Source organism: Strongyloides ratti (assembly GCF_001040885.1).
Source record: "Strongyloides ratti genome assembly S_ratti_ED321, chromosome : 1".
In the NCBI taxonomy this organism is placed as follows: Eukaryota; Metazoa; Nematoda; class Chromadorea; order Rhabditida; family Strongyloididae; genus Strongyloides; species Strongyloides ratti.
Genome location: NC_037307.1, coordinates 10,788,732 through 10,811,182, shown reverse-complemented (window position 1 = coordinate 10,811,182; position 22,451 = coordinate 10,788,732). Strand labels below are relative to the sequence as shown.

Below are 22,451 nucleotides of genomic sequence, written 5' to 3'. Positions count from 1 at the left end.
AAAAAATTTGTTATATTTATTTATCATTATCTAACTTTTACCAGTAAGTTGAATTAAAACATGCCACATGAGAGAAAATAAAGTTGATTGCCATTTCATACAATAATATAATAAAATAAAATCATCTTTTTTAAATTACTAGCTATCTTTTGATTAGGTTTTCTTTATTATCTCAATTATCTTTATCTCTTTTTTGGTTATATATTGAAGGAGCTTTTTATTTAATGAAAAAGGATAACTTTAATTTAAACTTTTCTATTATTCTTTACAAAATTTATTCTTTTCGTTTACTATATTATCAAAATTATATTTAGTTTAATAAAAGTGGTAATTTAAATTATCTTTTGTCCATATGGATCATCTTTTACTTAATCAGCCTTTTACATAAATTACTAATTTTCTTCTAAAATATATATATATGATATTTAAAATTTAACAAAATTACATCTATCTATTTTGAATGAATAATATTATTGAAAATAATATTAACAACATTTAAAAAGTTTTAAATTTTATTCCTTTTTCATATATCACAAAATTAGTAGTTGAATCTTGAGAACATAATATATAGTATATATTCATACAAACATCTACTCATAAAACTCTCCTTTTCCCATTAAACTTCTATTTATTTATAAATAATGAAATTTAAACAAACCTAAAAGAAGAAATGGAAATTGAGTAAATGTTTGATAAAAATATACATTTTTCCTCTTATCTTAATATAAATATATATTATTTTACTTCAATGAAACAATAATTATATTTTAAAAATATATACAAACTTCAACTATATGTATCACTTTATAAAAGAATTTTTACTTTAAAGTTTGTTATTTTTTATATCATATCAAAATTGAAAAAAAAAAAAAAATTTTTTTTTTCAATACTGATATTATCATTATTAAAAAGGGAACATTTTTTCTCTTACAACTATACCACGCAATTGGAAAAATGTACTTCAAATTAAAAATTATTTCTACATCATTTTAAAATATTTGTAAATATTATAAGTTATGCCTACGCCGGCATCTGAGGCTCTCCGTTTAGAGGGAAACAAAAATTTTTCACAAAAAAAATTTTATAATGCTCTTAAATGTTATACAGAAGCTTTGGAGGAAGATCCAACGAATGTATTAGCTATATCTAATCGTTCACAAACATTAATTAATCTACGAAGGTAAATGAAAATATTTTTTTTTTATTAATAAATAATATCATTTTTTTTTAGTTATGATTTAGCATACATTGATGCTGAGAAAGCTTATAATTTATCACCCGATAATGATAAAATTAAATTTCGTTTAGTGACATCACTTTATAAAATGGGTTTAGAAAAATTTGCAAAAGAAAGTGCTGATAAATTTGATGTTGATTGGAAATTAATTACAACTAAAGAGTATAATGATAAAGATTATGATCATGATATACCTATTATTCATACCTTAAAATTAGAAGATACTCAACTTTCAGAACCACTTCAAATAATACGGTTTTAATATTTTTTTTTATCTAATTGTATTTCCCATTTTTATAAATAAATTTTTTCCAAGAAGTATTAAAAGATTTTAAAGAACATTTTATTAAAATATTTTTTCCACTATTAATTAAATTTTTTTTTTATTTAAAATAACATAAAAAATAATGAAGTAATGTATTTTGATTTACAATATTTTTTCATTTAATAATCCTTATGTACAAAGCTCCTTTTAAAAGATATTTATTAAAAATTTATTAATTTATCAAATGATTTTATATTTATCATGAAAGACTCTTTACTTCGTGACCTCACATGATATATTTTATCATCTAAAATGTAACAATATTGGATATTAAAATATTCAAATAAAATGTGGGAATGACAAATTACAACAACCAAAGTAAAACATGTCACTACCATAATCAATTACGATGTCAAAAAAAAAGAAAATAAATAATCGTACATGGAGGGTGAAAAATATAATATTTTAACTTCATCAACTATTAATTACCATCAATCACTTTGTAAAATTAAATTTTTTTTTTTGTAAGGAAAAAAAATTAAAATTGTAAAAATATTTTTATTAACTAATTGACAGTTTTTTTTTTTAACTTTTGCAAAATTAATTATACATAGTATTTACATTTATATATTACTGTTAAAAAAATGAATGGTAAATTTTTTTTAGTTAAAATTATCTTCACAAATATATATGTTAAGGGGTTATGTAAAAAGTTAAAAAAAAAAATTGGTAATTTATATTTTTAAATATGATACATTTTTTGCTTAATTTTCTAATCTTATAATAATTTTCGAAATTAGAATTCATTTATTAATCTTAGGTATTATGTATTTTGACTTTTTATCTATCTATATGTAAAATCAAATTGTTATTATCTTCAATTTAAAGGAAGTTATTTTTTTTTTCTCCTATCAATTACCTTCTCAAACTTTTCCTGTCAAAAACAAACTTTCAAGAGTCAAATTTCTTTTCAAAAACAGTCTTTTACAATTTTTAAAACTTCAAAAACAAAATAGTTTGTAAAGATTCTTTTTTGTATACTAAAAATTTATTTCCATTAAAAAATATCACAATTTAAGTTCAAAATATAAATATCAGTAGTCAAAATATGAATAAAAAGATAAACAACTATTTATTTACATATTTTTATACAAGAAAAAAATCTCATATCAAAATTGATAGTACTTAAAAGTTTACTGATGGAGAAAAAAATTATAAATCTTCTAACGATGGGAAGAAAATAGTACTACTATCATCATTAAATTCTGCATCATTTTCAACTATTCTTCCAAATGATTCTTTAACATTATCCATCTGAGTTCTACTTGGGCATCTTTGTGTACAGTCTTTCCAAGCAAATTCAACATTAATTGGATCAACCAAATGACTTTCTGAATTATCCTCTTCTGGTTGTATTGCTCCAACTTTGAAGGGAGATTTTAAAAGAGTTCCTTTTTCTGCCTTCCTACGAGATGATAATCTTGTTAAATTAGAGTTGTGAGCAGTTTTAGAAATTACTGACAATTTCCTTTTTTTAGCTACTGGTGAGGTACCTTTAGGTGTAGTACAATTATTTGGATTTCCTAATTCTTTAACTAAACTTGAGAAATCTGTAGGCTCATTAGTCGTTGTACAATCATTCAAAAAATCATTCTCCATAGTTAATAGATGCTGATCAATAACACTGGTAACAAAAGACTCCGTCAATTCTGTTTCTTTTTCTGTTTTTGTAGTGTTTGAATTTTCAGTATTCCATTTCCAAATAGTTTTTTCTCCCCTCAACAAAGCTGATGGTGTTGAAATTTTAGAAGATCTACAAAAAGAATCTTCATTTTCGGTATTTGAAACTATACCATTACTTTTAGGTAATTTAGGTGTAGTTTCAACCTGTGCTAATCTAGAAATGGAATTATTTAATTCTAGAGAAGACATTTTTCTTAAAGGTGTTTCTAAAGAGGTTGTTTTATTAATTATTGACATACGACCTTGAAATATTTCAAACATATCACTGTAATCATCGTTTTCTTTGGATCCTTCATCATTTTGATGCCAAGTCAACCAACAAACATCTTTCCTTTTGATATTCTGGTTTTCATAAAATGTAAAATCCTCTGCCTTTTGTACAGTGCATTTTGAAATTGATTCTGTTAACCAAATATAATTAACAACTTTTGATTTAGAAAATGCAGTGTTTTCCATTAATTTATTAACAGGTTTACATGTAATAATATGTGTTACAAAAACACTATTTAACTCAGAATCACTAACAAGTTTTCCACCGGCAGCTATAATACATTCATATATAGCTTCAGTTTCAAATTTATTAAATCCAAATATATATATAATATAATTTTTTAATAACTCATTACATTTATTTATGTCAATATAAAGAGGTACGTAAAATGGACTCGTTGATGGATCCAAAATAGTTTTTTTTTCCAAACAAGATATCAACCATATATCACTAACTTTATTTTTACAGCATGAACTTAAAAAACTTTTCATTGAATCAATATTCACGGTGAAATAAACGTAATCAACAACTGTTGTGGTATCATCTATATAAGTACCACCTGTTTTTTTAACTTTACTTATAAAATTATCATTTTGATTATCAAGGCTACGGAATGTTTTTCCTTGAAAAAATTGTGATTTACCACCTTCATTTGATCGCCTTTTGTCAAAAGATAGTCCAGCAGCTTGACGTGATGTTTCCTCGTTAATATATTTATCAATAATATCATCAATTGTTCTTTCATTTAAAGGGTCTTCGACACAAGTTTCCGTCGTATTTCCTTGAATTGTCGATGATTTCCGTCTAATAGATTTATTATGAAATTTTTGTATATCTTTGTCCTTAAAAATAGTAAGTCTCTTGTCAAGTTTTTCTATATTAATTTTTGCAGCATCATTTTTAATTGAGGACATATTTCCATCACCAAATGTAATATTTGGTACAGTTGAAGTGTTAGGTGTACTACATGTTCTTACTTTATTTATTAACGAATACTTTTCATATGGAAGAAGATAACCACAATCTACAGAATCTGCTAACCATGTCAACTTTGTAATTATTATATTCCATTCTAAGGCTTTTTTATACTTTGTTCCAGAAGCTTCTTCACAAAGAAGATGTGTAGTTTCACCGTTTTGCATATGTCCCGTATATTTCCCCCCATTCTTCTCCACAATATTTTGTATATCATGTCTTATAGAAGGTCTTACACCGGAAACACAAAATACCATTCCATTAAATAATGGCACAGTATATTTATGAAGATATTCATCATCACCGGCATTAAACAATTCCATATTCATAGCTTTCTCATAAGTTTCTATAATTAATTTTGGTTGACAAATAAATCTTTTCATCCGAGCCATTTCTACATATTTAGAAGAACTTCTATCACAGTTATTACATACTAATATATTTGTTGATTCCAATAAATCATTTGAAGGATTACCACCCATATATTTAAATATTTTTGTATATGTCTCCTATAATATAATGCAAGTTTAAAAAAAATTTAAATATTTGTAATTTACATTTTCCTCAAAACTTAAACCCGTAAATGTTATGGATGTTTTCAAAAAATGAACTGAATACAAAGGTGTACATGGATAAGGTAAAACATTTTTAGAGGACTTAGCATCTTTGAAAGCAATAATTACAGGTGTACCATATATTGGAATTTTAAGAGCAGCCAAATGATCAAAACAAGTTCCTTGAAATTTACCAAAAACAAAGTAACAACGACGTCGTCGTTGCTCCAGTAAAGCAGTACTCTCTTTCATCCACTTAGGTGAGTAACCATTTTGGTTTAATATCTTTAAATTATATAACAATAAATTATAAAAAATAATAATAAACCTACTTCAAAAGCTTCATAACAGCTTTTTTTTTGTGTATCAGTCCAATCATTTCCATCTTTACTGAGAGACTCCGGATCAATAACAACGAAGGAATAATTTGAGTCGGACATTGATAAAACTAATTAACCATTAAATATAAAACAAGAAACTGATGATTTTTTGGTTATGTTAAAAATACCGTGCCTAATTTGATACAAAACAATCGTCTTAGGAAAAATACATGTATTTTTTTTTTGGAAAGAATACTATTAACATATTTGTATTATTTTTTCAATTCTTTATTTAATTAATTAAATGATTAAAAAAAAATTTATACATATAAATATTAATATGAAAATTTATTTAATTTTTTGTATATAAAATATTATAAAAAAAATACATTCTATAAAAATAGGAAGATCATAAAAAAATTTATTCATTTTATACCATTTTCGGGAGATTCATGTATTTATTATTTCATAAACTTTCATAATTCTAAAATTTTATTGATCTTGAATTATTATTTTAGATATTTTTTTTATTTTGCCTACCAATGGCATATATATATATTTTCTTTTGTGTTGACAAAATAATAATCATATGTACAAGTGAAAAAAAAATTAAAATATATAATAAACTTCATTGGTATATTTATGGAAGTTAAAAAAAAAATTGAGATACAAAAGAATTTTAATCTTTCATGTGGTAATGTGTGTAGGTATGGGCAATGTTAAAGTAACGAGAACTATGAAAAACTTGATTTTTGAGGTTTAATAATATTCATAATATTTTAGTAAATTATTCTTAATGCCACACGACAAATATATGTTGGAAAAAAAAAATTCCATTTCTTCTTCCTCAGTGTCATTGTATTTTAGTCACCGATTAATATACAATCTGAAAAAAAAAACAATATAATTAGAATAATATTATTAAAAGAAAAAAAAAAGAAGGACATAACTATATTTTAGTTTGAGAGATATAACAAATTATAGAAGACAAGGACAAAAACAAACCATAAATATTATTAACATTCAGAAATACGTACACTTCTTTGTTCTGTTGCATACATGTCGTTATAACTTTCTGGTTCAGCTAATGGTGCTCCATGTGTAGCATTTGGACTTAACAATGTATATCCAGGAGCTGAAGCAACATATCTTGGTGGTGAATGAGTTTCTTCTCTATCAGGATGACTTTCACTAGGATGATTTTTAAGGAGATCATATTTTAATGGTGAACGGAATGATTCACGAATTTTTTCACATTTTGAAATATTTTTCTTTCCACAACAATTACAACATATAGTAAAGAATCCAAATAATGGTATTGGTAATAATGGTAATATAGCAATAAGAAATCCAATATATTCACTATATTTCCAATCTTTTATTTGTTTAGAATACTCATCAAATGTATATGATGATACATTAAAATAAGCAATAGCAATAGGAATAGCTGGTAATAAGTAGGTAAAGAATAAAATAAAATGTCCTAAACACCAACAACATGCTGGTTTAATAAGGACATGTAAATCTTTTCCAAGAGAATGTGCACAATAAATCCATGAGACAGCAAATAATTCAACGGCTAAGATACTCCAAAGTGTAATATATCTTAATGATCCTCTTGTCAATTCATATGCATACTTTCCTCCTTGAGTTGAAAAGTATAGTGTTGTGGCATAGCAAAACATACATATAAGTAATGCTAATATAAAACGAGGTAAACATTTTGAGGATTTTTCTCCTAATGCATCTTCAACTGTTGACAAAATATTGAGTGTGAGTAAATAAAATATTGATAAAAGTACGAAGATTATTGAGAATATTAAAAATCCAGTCCATAAACGAATATTATAAAGATAACTCATATATGTTAATAAATGCCACATTTGATCTTCACCTTGAGTAAGTAGAGTTGTTGAATCAATACCCGTTTTTCTAGATACAAAACCAACAAAAGAATAAACACAAATAACTTGAAGGAAAGTTATTAAAGCATGACAAAATACTATTATAAATGAATCTCCAACTAAATTATTATTTCTTTTATTATATGATCCCATTGTAATAAATGTTCCAAAACCAACACCACAAGCAAGAAGAGCCTGTTCAATAGCAAGTTTCCATACTTTATAATCTTCTAAAACATGCCAATCTGTTAAATAGTAAACTTTCTCTATAGTTTCTGTAGCACCGTTAAGTGTAAGTCCACGTAATACAAGTGCTAATAATAGAGAAAATGGAACTAGGAAAGTTATATGAATAACTTTACCTAACCAACGTACACCAAGACATATAGCAATAAATACTAATATCCAAACAGCTCCTTGTGATGCAAGAAGATAAACTTGAAAATTACCAAAATCAGCTATTGATGAAGATGGATTTTCAAGAGCATTCATAAATTGTGACAATGAACTTTGTTCAGCAATAGCTGAAAGTTGTGATGATGATGTAATTGTTAGATTAGTAAATTTTCCAGCTTCTCTACATGTTGTTCTATGAAATTCAGTAAAATTTTTACAATCTAACCATGGTAAACCAGGTCTTTCATCAATAATTGTTAAAAATAAATGAAAAGCATAAAGTAATAACCAACCAAGAAATCTTGACATATAAGCAAGTACAAAAATACAAAAAAGTATCTGTGATACACCAACACCTTTAAAAAAAGGTGAAATATTATAGAAAGCTCGTACTGGGGCACGACCTGTAAGTTGACCAACAGCAATTTCAAGAATAATTATTGGAAGTACAATTAAAATTAATGAAACACCATAAGCAGTAACAAAGGCAAGACCACCATTATCAATAATAAGACGAGGTAAATTTAAGATATTTGTTGTTGCTACAAGATAAGCAATTCCACATAAAAGAAAGTCAACTTTATATGACCATACATCTCTCCATTCTTCAACTATTAATGAAGACATTTTCATATTATTCCAAGATCTTTCTTCAAACCACATTATTACATATATTTTATTATTACAAATAATAATAATAATAATATATATAGATAAATATATATATATTTATACTATTCCAGTCTCTAAAAATAAAAAGAGTAATTAAATATCTTTTATAAAATTAAATAATTATATAAAAAAGAAACGTTAACTAATTATTAAAATATGAAGTAGTTAAATAGATAACTTAATTTACTTTCTTTCTTTAATCAACAAAAGAATTAGTAAAAAAAAATAAAAAATCCTCAAGAAGTTAGTAATGATTTTGAGGTACACTTATACTTAATGTAAGATATAACTATACACAATAAATATTTAATTCATATAAAAATGATACATAACAATTAGCTAATTTAAAAAGAAAAATGTTTACTATATATATTATTAATAATTGGAAAATTTTTATAAAAATTTAAGTTACACAAAAAAAAAATTTAAAGAATAAAATAGTAATATCAATACTACAATGATAACTTTGATAAAATGTTTAATAGTTTTATTTGTTTTAAATAGGAAAAGTATATAAAAATAGAGAATAGGAAATTAATTTATAAAAAGTTAGTAATGCATGTTATCATAAAAAAAAATAAATTAAAAAAAGGACTTAAAATTAATGATAAAATGTTAAAAAGAGAGAAAAAAACAAAACAAAATTAAATATCATTGTCATTATAACATCCCTTAGTGTATATTTTTATTACTAATATTCTCAAGAAAAAATTTTTTATCACCTACACTATTATGGAAAAAAAAAATTATATATATATATATATATTAAATAAAAGGTAAAATTTTATTTTATCAAAATATATCTTTTTTTTTTAAAGGTATAAAAATTTAACACTAGATACTTTAAAAAAAAAAAAACAAATTAGGGGCCAAAGAATTTTCTTTTTATAACAAATAAAGTATAATATATAATGTTAGTGAGAACATATACATATATATATATATGGTTATGTTAAAAAAAAATATATTATATTTCTTCGAGTTTTGTAATTACTTTTTTTTTTATCCTCAAAAATAATAAAATATATAAGTAGATATTTTCTTTCCGTTTGAAGGAATGAATATGTAAATGACAAACAAAAATATACTGATATTGGCAAAAAAAAAAAAACAATATATATAATATATATTTATGTTACGGATGGAAGAGAATAAGAGAGGTAAATAAATATTGTAAGGGTTATTACTTTTTTTTTTTTAAAATAAAATTTAGAAAAAAAAAAATTAGAGGAAATTAGCTAACAAAAAAAAATAAACTATAAATAAAAATAATGTTGTATATAATAATAATTTGTCACATTATATACACATACTTTTTTTGTCAAAAATAAATGATTGAAAAATAAAAAAATAAAAGTAAATAATATGTAATTTTTTTTTTGTGAAGGAAATATTAGTTAAGTGTTTTGTAGTTACTAAAATAAAAGGAAACAACAATTAATAGATATATATATATTATAAAATAAATTTTTGTATATAGAAAAGTTATTATAAATATATATGTATAAATATGAACAATAAAGGGAAAGTTAATGAAATTTTTTTTTATCCATTTCTCCATCAATATTAATAATAAGCTTTTTGTCTTTTCTCTCGCTTTTGTGGAGGCACGCAAACTATTATTATAAAATATATTTAGATTTTCTAACTAAAAATAAATTTTTTTTTTTTTGTCAAAAATATGAGTTGTATTACATTTTTCAATTATTATTATTATATATATGACAAAAAAAAAAGTTTTTTTTTTTGTTAAAGAAGAGATGGATTAAAAAAATTATTCATTTTGAAAGTTATGTATAAAAAGTATTAACTTATGTATCCTTTAATTACTAGATACAAGAAGAAGAAAATTCTTTTTTTCATATACATAAGATTATTAATGAATAGTAATAAAGAAATAGTATTATTTTTTTTTTGACTCTTTTTTTATACATTGGATAAATATAAAATGTAAAGAAAAAAAAAATTTAAGAAGGTTAAATTAATAAAGTTAAATTATCTCAAGTATAAATAAAATAGTTAAAGCATGTAAATTATTATTATTATTAGCGGTTCTTTTTATTAAAATGATTTTAATTATATTCTCGGAAAGATCAAAAAAGTAATTTAAATATATAGATAATGATTATGATAATAAATGTTTTTATAAAGGTAAACTCTCTTTTTTTTTTATTTAATAATAAATTATTATAGAATATATTTATTAAATGAGGAAGTAAATGAAATGTTTATAATAATAATCATATAGTATAAAAATAATAAATAATAATTAGTAGTAAAATAAAATAGGACCAGATAAAAAAAAAAAAGTTTTTACCTTTTTTCATAGTAATTAAAAATAATAGAAATATATTATATATAATATATGTGTACACAGATGTGGTCATTGACTGAATACAACAAATAGACAGATTTATATAAATGTATGAGTAATAATAACATGATAGAATAGTATCCAATAAATTGGTTAAATCTAATGGTTTCAAGATTTTATAGTTTGCGCGGTATATTAATATTAATTAGGTATGTTTTAAAATCTTGACCATCATTAAATAACATACCTCAAACCCCTATACATTATTCTATTTAAAATGAACATTTTTATTGTAATGAAACTATAAAATGTTTAATACACATATTATGATATAATACATATTATAGTTGGAGAAATATAAAATTTGTAGTAGATTTTAGTTTAAAAAGTAAAGAAAAAGAAATATATAACTGTTAACAATATATTACAAAAGTAAAAAAAAAATAAACGTTAAATAATTTTAGAAATATAAATTAATTTTTTTTTTTTACAATATAATGATAATAGTATATGTTATATATATATATGAACAAATAATAATATAATTTTACTTGTTAAAATGATTGGTAAAAAATTTTTTTACAATAGAAGGTACGAGGTATATTTCTATTACAATTTGATCAAATTATAAATCATCAATAGGTCACATAAATAAATGTTGGCATTTTTTATATGAAACATTTAAAATACCACTTATATATTTGTAAAAAGATTTTTGATTCTTCTATCTTTTCTTTTATTAGTTAAATAAATAAAATGATAATAAAAATTTTTTTGATTTATATATATATATAATACTATAAATATATTTATTAGTATATATTTAATGGTAAAAGATAAACTTATTGAAATTTTATATAAATAAACAACATTGCAAAAAAAAAAAAACAAAACTTTGTTAATGTTTATTATAAAAAAAAAATTGGAAATATTTATATAAATAGAATGTATAAATAAAATTAATTGTATTATTAAAAATTTATATAATAATATTGGAGAAAATTTAACTGACCATATATAATTTAATAAAAACAATTAATTTTTATAAGTGGATTATAAAATTATAAAAATACTTATAAATTATTAATTAATATAACATAGATTTATTAAAAATATTTAACATAATCTAATAAAGTTTTAAGGATAAATTATTATTATTATCTTTATAATATATTGTATTTTGGATAGTTCTTGATATTATCAAAAAGTACATTTATATTAAATATACTTTTTTTTTTTCTAGGAACAGATGTATATCAGGGAAATATAAAAGATATATAATGAGAAAGAGAAGAGTTATATCAATTTTAATAAGGGGTAAACACAGTACATGTACTGTTTGTGAAAGAGATATAAACTTTTAGTTTTAAGGGGATGTCTTTTTAGATGTTAATTATTATATTATTGACCGCCTGTTTATTGAAATAGTATCCTTAACTTCTGGTCCCTTTTTATATCCGTACGAAGAGTATTTTAAGGAAAAATGGCATACTAATATATATAGAAGTTCCTCTTTTATTTTAGGGATGATAGGAGAAAAAGTTATAAAGGGATAATTATAAATAATTAATGAATATTAGAAACTTATGTTCTTAATGCATATTTAATATATATATATATAACTAACTAACTAACTAACTTTACTAACAAATCTTTAAATTATCATACACAATATTTTATATATTATTATAAATCATTTTTATACAATAATACTTTTACAAGAAATCATAAATCAAAATAATATTTTATTTTTTTTTATTATTAATAATATTTTTACACAAAAATACAACAAATTTATATTTTTCAATATAATAAATATCTAAATTCCTCTTTCTCTTCAATTCCTCTTTAACTTAATCTCCATCACTTAATATTTAAAAATAATATATTTTAATGTCAAATAGTTATATATTTAATGTAATTTTTGATAAAAACTACCAAAGCGTAAAATGTCATTTTATATAATCATTCCTGGTGTGTAAAAATATTTAATGATATTTTTATTCTCCCTCTCTCTAAATTTTTTTTTTTTTTCCTTCTCCTGATAACATAATTCTATTTTAGATTACTAAAAATTTTGTATGTTTCATATAAAAAAAAAATCTAATTTAATTAGGTACAATTAACTTTAATCATATAATTATACAAAAATCACTGTACTTTTTTTTTATATAATTTAATAGTTTTTATTTAAAATCATTAGAAAAAAATACCTTTTCACTATTTGTTGATATTATATAACAGAATCACAAAAAAATATTACTTTTTAAATATAATAAATGTTATCAAAAATAGTTTCATCTTTTTTTTAAGTATTTTTAAGAAAAAAAAAAGACATACTTCACATTTACGAACAATAATTTTTGTTAAAAAAAGTATTTTTTTCATTTTTTTTCAGAATCATGATAAACTGTTTCATGTGATAAATGTACATATAAATAAACACTTTTATAACAACAAAAATATATATATAAATTTTCATGGTATGAAATTATAAAAAGAAAACATAAAAAAAGAGGTGTTCAAAAGTTGTTATTTCTTTTTTTCCTAAAAAAAACCCCTTTTTTTTAATCATAACTAGTATATTCTTCTACATAAAAATTAAAATAGTATTCCTATTTTTTCCCTCTCTAAAAATGTTATTTTTTTTTATTTATTTGCCATAATTTTTATTTAGACGTATTACAAATAATGAGTAAATATATTTGTACATTTTTATGCTTCATATAAAGCGTACTTTAAATTGATAAAAAAAAGAATAAGATGTGACAAAACTTTTATCATAACAATTTTTTTTATATTAAACTTTAAGTAAAAATAATAAACTTATAAATCTTTTTTTGATATTAGAGGACATATAAAGTATTATAATAAACCATAATCTGAAGATGTATGAAATATAAAAAGTTTATCAAAAAAAAAAAAAAACGAAATGAATAAGGATAAGAATAAGTAATTGGGTAAAAAGTATGCCCACTTTACATATTGATAATGATAAAATATTAAGAACATAAAAATTTTTCTTCTATTCACATCTCCATTTTTTGAATCTAATTTTTATTTTAAAGAAACTAAAACTAATTTGTTAACTTTAAAAGTTTTTTTTTTAACTTTGCTTGATAGATATTCAATGAATTGTAGGAAACTAAATAACTAGGGAGAATAGTTTTAGGAAATGTAGGAAATTAAAAAAGTAAAAAGATAAGATTTGAAAAGTTTTTCATATACGATAAAAAAAAAAGATGAAAAAGAGAGAGATAGAAAGAATATTAAGCAATGATAATAAAAAAAAAGGACGATAAAAAAGTTTTTAAAAAGATTACTGGTAACTCTTCTATTAGGAGAATTTAATAATACAACATTTATTATTATTCCTATAATCATAATAAAAATGTATGATTTTAAATTGCTGTGATATAAATATATATAATATATATATATATTTATTAGAACGCCAACTATTTTAACAATTCAATTTAACTTAGCCTATTTTTATATGAAATCAAAAAAAAAAAAATAAATAAAAAATCTTTAACAAGTAAAAATATTTCCAGTATTCCCTCCTTTGAGAGTGATAAAATAATTGAACAAGAAATAGATATATAATTTATATATATAATCACAAATTTTTATCATACATCAAACATTTTTGATAAAGATTGCAAATGTTATATTTAAGAAAAGAATACATATATTATAATTTAATGATTTCAATGTGTTAATAGATACTAAAATTTATATAAAAATGTTTAAAAATATATATTTTTTTTTAATTTGTTAAATAAATAAAAATTACCTTTGGATATTTTTATAATGATAAATACAAATTTAATAATAAAATATTTTTATATAAAAAAAAGTAATAAAAATATAAAATATTAGGCTTCTTAATATATTTTTAAATTAACCTAATCCATCACCCCAATTGACCAGGGTATTCTGGAGGAGATTTTAATATATATTAGTATAACTTAGATAATATTTATATAAATATATATATATACATGTATGTGACCAAGAATTATAAAAACGAGATTGATAATAGAATATTTTTTAGCTTAACAAATAGTTTAGAAAGTATATATATATATATAATATAAATATCTTTCTCTTACTAATATATAAATAATATTTTAACTACTTTAATTATAATGACCTACCTATTATCAAAAATATTGACTTGTTTTAACTTTTTGTACAAACACATGTCTAATATTAAATTTTTAAAGAATCTTTAACAAGTTATTTAAAAGAAATGATATCAATACATATCTATTATATTATTATTATTATAACTATATGATGGTCAAATTAAAATATTACAAAAATTTATTAACATTTAAAGTGATAAAAATAATAATAACGGTTTAAATTTCCTTGTAAAAAGATAAACATATTATAATGTATTTTAAAAATATGTGAATATGATTATATTGACTTTTATTTATCAGTAAAATATAAGTACCCATTTTTATTATTTATGGTATATCTATTAATAAAAATATTTTGGAATTATAAAAGTATTGTTAAGGTGTATATATTCCACAAATGATACAAATATAATTTTCAAGTTACTTGTAAATAGAATAATAATTATTAATTTATATTACTTAATCATAAGGTCAATTCAATGAATATTTAATGTTGATTATCTATACAGTGATAAGATATAAAATGTAGAAAATAGTATAAATGGATTTTGTGAAAGTAATCACTAGCAATTGGGTAATTATAATTGCTATTATTATTATTATTATTGAAACATGATATATATATGAATGTAATAATAGATAAACAAACAAGGAGGTAGGTTATATTAAATAAAAGGATTTTTGTAAACAATATTTTACTCAAAGTTATTGATAAATATATAAATATAAATATATATATATTATGAGACAGATGTCTCAAATTTTTATAAAATGAGAAAAGGTAATTTAAATTTCTTTTACATTATCATTAATTGTAATAATAAAGAAACAATAATATATATCTAATTATCAATTACTTTTACCATAAAATTTTAAATAAAATTAAACAAAAAAGAAGAATTAATTTTCAATCATTTATCTCAACAATACTTTAATATTATTTTGATTAACTCATAATTTGATTTATCTTCAACAACCATCACAAATAATTAAATGATTAAAGTTCTCTTAATTAGATGACGTAATTATATTATATAATATTCTTTATATCTATTGTCATGAATAATTGAAACCCCATGATACATATTTTATATGATATCACCAAGGCAAATCTTCTTTTTAAAACGTCATACTATCACTTATTATTCTTTACTAAAAAATAACAATAAAAAAAAATATATATAATATAAAAGAATAATTGGAGAAGAATTTTTTTATTTATCCTTTGTATTTAAATTATATGCCCTTTTATAAAATATCTTTCTCATCTTAATGAATAATGAAACTTTATTCTTCCTTTTCCCTAAAATAGCTTTATTTTTTTCTAATTTCATTATTTTTATACTTTACATCAATACTATTAAACTTTTTCATGATATCCAAATATATACTATTTATCACCAAAAAAAAAAAATTCTATTCTCTATAAATATTTTTTTTATTAAAAAAAAAAGCTAAACTTGAAAATGAGATTGACGAAATGATACGCATTAAATATCTTTTTTTATTTTTTTTTATCTTCAAAAAAAAGATGATAACAGTTTAATGAAAGTAAGTTTATTGAGGAAATAAAAACATTCCTGAAAAAAAAAGTGGCATAAACATAAACAAAATATCTATATTTTAACACAATTATTATATCCTTTTTATTAACTTTATATGGTATAACATATTTCAGTTAAAGGAAAAAAAAACTTATATAATCATTTTTATCATAACAAAAAAAAAACAATAAACATAATATTTTTTTTCTCTTATTATAATAAAAAAAATATATATATATATTATTATTACGATATCATTTTAAGTACATAAAAAATAGTAATTAAAAAAATAATTATTAAAAAAAAAACCCATCCCTGTAGCGTTATTTATTTTTTTATTAGTTAGAAAAAAAAATGGTAAAAAAATCCCTTCAATAAAGAAAATAACAAAAAAAAATTTTTTTTATCACACTCTCTTTGTCTACATGGAAAAGGAGAACAAAATCACTACAAAATTATCTTTATGTAATGCAATCATATATATACAAAGTGGATATGAAACTTCTATTTTATTTTGTTGTCTCCACTCAACAACAATTTTTCTGTTCTTCTATTTTGAAAAATAAAAAAAAATTAAAAAAAAAAAAGAAGAAGAATATAAAGATAATTCTCGCTTCTGATGTTGATGGCGTGTCTGGAGAAAGGAGAGAGCGCGCGCCTTAACATGACATCAGAAGAAAAAGGACAACAAATCGTAGGGAGAGGAAATCTCTCTCCCAGCGACAATTGATTTTTTTAATTTCAAAATATATATATACAAATATAAAATATCATATCGCATGTTTTTTTTTTTTTTTTTTTGAGATTTAACTATTACAAAATTGGTATTTTTTTTCTTTTATAACTTTATATCTAAACTTTTTTTCCTAAAATCAAAATTTATCATTATATTTAAAGGTGTGTGTCTGTATGGTATGTTTCACAAGATTTATTATCACGTTATAGACTGTTAATAAACCTTTTTTTTATTTTAATATACTCATCTTCTTTTTTTTTTTGATAAACAATAAAAAAAAAAGAAGAGATCATAAATAAAGGTCACCTTTATTTTAAAATATATATATTTTTTTTAAATAAATATTAAAAAAACAAAAACGTCATCATAAGTTTTTTTGAGATAATATATTTAAATAATTTTTGATAGATTTGAAATTTTTATCATCTTTTCTATTGACAAAGTATATATAATATATTATATATATATATATGTATGCCTTTCAAAACCCATATATTATATAATCAAACAAAAAAAAAATAATAAAAAAATACATTTGACACGAGATATTTTTTGATATTAATACATTAAAAGTTTAACCAAAAGCATCAAAGAAGTATATTAATGATAAAAAAAATGACATATATTTTTTTTCGCCTTCTGGTATAATCAGTTTAAACCTCAAAAATCAGTAGACAATATTCCATAGATCATTTAATTTTTTTTGCTGATTATTCTTTAATCAACAACAATTAATAACTCTCTCTTACCCTTTTGATTCCTGACCCTCCTTCACGTGATGGTGATAGCTATATGGAGATAGGTTCTCCTTTCCATTTACACCCATTGTACATACACATTTTCCAGTTATTTTTTAGCGTCTAGCGGCGTTGTAACGATACTACTAACTTTTTCATTGTCAACAACACCATTCACAAGGAGAGTATGAATAAAAAAAAAAAAGATGTCAAGTCAAATGTTGGAGATAAAAAAAAGCATTCTTTTTATTATAATCCAACGTTTTTTTATATTGTGATACACAAATTTATTTTCATAAAATGATTGAAAGTACACTCGCGAGTAATACTATTCGACAAAAAAGAAAAATATCCTATCTAGAGTTCTCTCTTTTTCAGATTATTTTATTGGAAATGAATCTTATGGTGATAGATAGTAATGTATAGGCAGGTAAATCATATATATATATAAATTGAATTTGTTTTCCCATTAGAAAAATACTCTTTTTTTTTTGAATAGATACTCTTTTTTTTTCCTATCATCTGAGGTACTTTTTTTTTTGTCAAAACACACTCTCTATTTATATATAATGTTATGGAGAGAGGAATTGTTTATGTTTCGTAAAAAAAAAAAGATAGAGTAGATATAAATATATCTATATATGTGTATTTTTATACACTTTTATTTCTTTTTTTTTTTTTTTTATTATTAACGGCAGTTTTCTTATACATAATGGTATTTGAGATAAGCGGGATTGCCTTGATTATTGTAGGCGCTTTTTATTGCTACTTCCTTTTGTGTAATTTTCGATATATATATAATATTTATAAATATCATGCTTCCTTATTCTATTTTTTTTTAATTCTTAATCGCCTCCCTCATTTAATTTTTTCTCCCTTTTTGTTTATGTAAAGTGAATTAATAGTTTCACTCTTGTTATTTTATTATTAAGTAGGCAGAATTTTATGAATACATTTAATATTTTTTTTTTACTGTTCATTTGTTTTTTTTTTCTATCTCTTTTTTTTTTCCTACCCCTTTCTCCTCCTTTTAGCCCCTTTTCAATCTCTTAAAGTAGGGATTAAAAAACAATGAAAAACATGATAAAATGTTTATGTTCATAGGCCAAAAATTGAAATTTGTTTTTATCAACTACACGCTTCTGAACAGTGCCCTTGTTTTTTTTTTTTACTCTTTTCTCAAAAATATATTTAGCTATAGTTAAACGTTGTGCCATAAAAGAGGCGGTCTAAAGAAGCAAAAACAGCTGATACTGAAAACTGCCGTTGTCTACCCAGATAGAGATGAATATACCTTTCTTATCACGTCGTCCCGTTTTTGTTGTCGCAAGCGCCATCTAATGATGCCATTTTTTTTTTTTCTTCTTTTTCAAACACCACTACAAATATTTTTTTCCTCTCTTCTCCCTATTTAGTTTATTACACATTCCAAAACATATTTTTTTACAAGTTTTAATTTTATTCATTAACTAACTTTTCTCTTACCATAATAGTTGTTGTGTAATGAGTAGCGAGACTTTGACAAAAACAACATAACATCACACGACCCTTTGGCACAACACCAGCTATTTTTTTTTAGATGTTTTTATATAAATATTTTGTCTTTCTCTCCACATATATATATATATATATATTTATTCATTTTTATTTTTCCTTTTTTATCAAAATCTTTCTATTTTTTTTTTTTTTATTTTTAATTTTAGAAACTGTTTCAATTATTTCCTTCTATAATGACTCATCATGATTCCTTGGAATCATTGGGATCAGCATTGTCATTTATTCAAAATGGTTCACCATCTCTATTACAACATGTTGAACCATCTCCATCAACATCTGAAGATCCTTTAAAAGGAATAACCAAAGAAATGAAATTAACAATTGTTGATTTGGTAAGACAATCTCCATGTATATGGAATTACAATAACCCTGAATATCGATCAACTCCCTCTAAAAGAGCTGCATGGAATAAGTTAGCAAATCAATTGAAAAATGATTATCCTGAAACTCCTATACTTCATGATCGTATGTTTTATATATTTATTATAATATACTATTTTTATCATCCATTTATTTTTCTTCTATATATATATAAATAATTTTTTTTAAGCTGATATGGTTAAGACAGTGTGGAAAAATTTATTAGACTATTGGCGTGTTGTGGATAAGCGGATGATCCATAAAGATTCAAATGCTGAGCCTAGTTGGACATATTATGACCATATGAATTTCCTAAAACCAGTTCGTGGAACAGAACTTATCAAAGCACGAAACTCAAGAAGAGATGCAAAAGCTATTAAAAGAGAAAGAAGCAAAGATGCTGAGACACCAGAACAACAACCAAACACCATATTTCAACAGTATATTAAAGGATTTGAAGCACTACAAAATCAATGGTCAACATTTCATCCAGAAGTCGAAATACAACCAAGACCTACAACAACTACAACAACGACGTCGGCAACGACAACAGCAACAACTGACAAAGAAAATGACTCCATCATTGAGTTAAAAAGAATAAAAGTTGACAGTGAATCGGATGGCAATACAGCTTCGGATGAGAGAGCAGATGAGGAAACGTATAGGCATTTTTCCGTGGATTATGACGAACTAAACATTGACGATATTGCTAAGTACAGTACGTTTGCACTTTAATACTATTTTTTTTAATGATGTTTCACATTATATACATATATATTTATACACTCTCTTTTTTAGTTGCTGCGTTAGAAACAAGACTTCAAAGTGTGAAAAGAGGAGATAGAAAAAATTATATAACATGTCTAAAGAAAGTATGGGATGTTGTGTTTGAGTATGAGTTGCAGGCTTTAAATAATCAAGACCATGAAGTTGTGTAAATATAATATATATTATAACAAGATTTTTTTTTTCTTAATAACAAAAATATTTTATTGTACATTTGTATCATTTTTAAAATGAAAATAAACAAAAAAAAATTTTATGCTAATTTCAAAGATGTTTGTAGAGACAAAAGATAGATTTACTTTCTATGGATATAAACAAATTAAATAAATTTCTAGATGGATTGATGGAAAGAGAGTTGTTTAGCTATTTTATTCAGTCATCTGTATCAAGTATGAAAGCCTTGGGAAGAGTAATTTCATCTTTACCAGTTTTAGATTTTAAATCTTCTTTTTTAGAAGCTTCCTTTTGATTTTTTTTAAGAATCTCCTTAACTTCTTTAACTTCAAAATATCTAAAATCTCCAAGATTTTCATCCCATCTATATACAATTTTATCATGTATAACTAATCCAAGTATCTTCCATCCAACAAAAAATAGAACAAAACTAATAGCTAATTTTTTATGTCCTAACTAAAAAAAAAATAATAATTTATAAATATATTATAGCATCAAAAGTTAATATTAGTAAAAAAAAAAGTATAACACCTACATCTTTATAGTTATAACGATTCTTTGGAACCAATTGGCGTATCTTTTGCCTATACAATCTTCTCCATTCCCATAAAATCATTTTTGTCCAAAAAAAAGGAAGGGGCCAAATTAATGATATATTGGTTTAGCAAAACAAAAGGTTTATAAAAAAAATACAACAATAGAACAACAAGAATAACAAAAAAATGTTTTTTTTAACATTCAGTATAGAGTAAAGAATAAATTTTTTTTCTTTTTTACTCTTTTAACTGCTTGCCTTGAGGGCTTTGCAAGGAAGTAATCCAAAACGTTTTTTTGTTAAAATTCTGTACTTTGAAAATTTATCTTCTGGTGAGAATTTAGCTGGATGAGCAGATAATGTCAATTTTCCTTCTGGAGAATGTTTCTACAAATAAAAATGTGTTAGAATTCAATTTCTACATAACATACCTTTAAAGTATAAACGCGATGGCCTTCTTCGTTAAGATAGTATTTAAGATACATTTTTTTTAGAATATTAAGAAAAGGAGTGATAAATTATCGATATAAAAATTAATTTAAATCCAAAATTAACAAAAAAAATGGAGTAATATTTTTAATAAAAACTGTACACAATCTTCCAATGTTTTATATAAATCAGATCAAACAGTCGTTTGAGGAAACATAAACAAACTTGATAAATTTTTTATTATCTATTTTTTTTTTTTTGTTTATAATTATCAATTTTCATTTATCTATTCTCTCATTAAATTATCACAGAATACTAATTTTTATAAAAGAAAAATGTGAATCCTTAAAAAAAATATACATTCTATATTTTTCACTCTTAAACATTTTGTAATCTTTTCCCATAGGAAAATGGTAATGTTTTTTTTTAGCATTCTTCTTTATATGATATGATAGACATCAACAAGGCACATAAAATATATAATATTTTTTTATACCTCAACGATTAATAGCTTTTTAATGGTACCCTACTTTTGATAAACAACTTTAAAAAAATTTATCAAATCCTCATCTATACATATTATCTTTTGTGTTTTCTTATATTAATTAATATTCTTTTTTTTCCTCACATAATTCATTTTCTATTTTTTTGACCTTTTCTATTTTATTAATACCTACATAAATATAATATTTACTTGTTGTATTCTTCTTAACTTTATCTCTTACGTAACATCACTTTACATATGCTGTATATTAATTTATATGGGATGATAAGATAAGAACTATTTAATT

At 22.2% G+C, this 22,451-nt stretch overlaps 5 protein-coding genes across 5 annotated transcripts; 2 read left to right on the top strand and 3 right to left on the bottom strand.

The window, feature by feature from the left end:
* Positions 1-1,016: 1,016 nt before the first annotated feature.
* SRAE_1000331200 (Tetratricopeptide-like helical domain and Tetratricopeptide repeat-containing domain and Tetratricopeptide repeat-containing protein) lies at positions 1,017-1,499 on the top strand (the record flags this gene model as incomplete). The annotated part of the gene is made up of 2 exons (XM_024650488.1): positions 1,017-1,180; positions 1,232-1,499. 2 exons carry the CDS (start codon positions 1,017-1,019, stop codon positions 1,497-1,499), a joined length of 432 nt encoding a protein of 143 aa, XP_024504260.1.
* A 1,215-nt stretch (positions 1,500-2,714) lies between these two features.
* Positions 2,715-5,485, bottom strand: SRAE_1000331100 (DNA topoisomerase 2-binding protein 1; the record flags this gene model as incomplete). The annotated part of the gene is made up of 3 exons (XM_024650487.1): positions 2,715-5,000; positions 5,049-5,330; positions 5,378-5,485. The coding sequence occupies 3 exons, from the start codon at positions 5,483-5,485 to the stop codon at positions 2,715-2,717; spliced, it is 2,676 nt and encodes an 891-aa protein (XP_024504259.1).
* A 754-nt stretch (positions 5,486-6,239) lies between these two features.
* On the bottom strand, positions 6,240-8,328 carry SRAE_1000331000 (Sodium-and chloride-dependent creatine transporter 1; the record flags this gene model as incomplete). The annotated part of the gene is made up of 3 exons (XM_024650486.1): positions 6,240-6,251; positions 6,403-6,952; positions 7,049-8,328. 3 exons carry the CDS (start codon positions 8,326-8,328, stop codon positions 6,240-6,242), a joined length of 1,842 nt encoding a protein of 613 aa, XP_024504258.1.
* Positions 8,329-18,237: 9,909 nt separating this feature from the next.
* Positions 18,238-20,674, top strand: SRAE_1000330900 (MADF domain-containing protein; the record flags this gene model as incomplete). The annotated part of the gene is made up of 4 exons (XM_024650484.1): positions 18,238-18,249; positions 19,523-19,841; positions 19,927-20,454; positions 20,535-20,674. 4 exons carry the CDS (start codon positions 18,238-18,240, stop codon positions 20,672-20,674), a joined length of 999 nt encoding a protein of 332 aa, XP_024504257.1.
* Positions 20,675-20,894: 220 nt separating this feature from the next.
* Positions 20,895-21,312, bottom strand: SRAE_1000330800 (Hypothetical protein; the record flags this gene model as incomplete). Its single annotated transcript, XM_024650483.1, has 2 exons — positions 20,895-21,152; positions 21,232-21,312. The coding sequence occupies 2 exons, from the start codon at positions 21,310-21,312 to the stop codon at positions 20,895-20,897; spliced, it is 339 nt and encodes a 112-aa protein (XP_024504256.1).
* Positions 21,313-22,451: the final 1,139 nt, after the last annotated feature.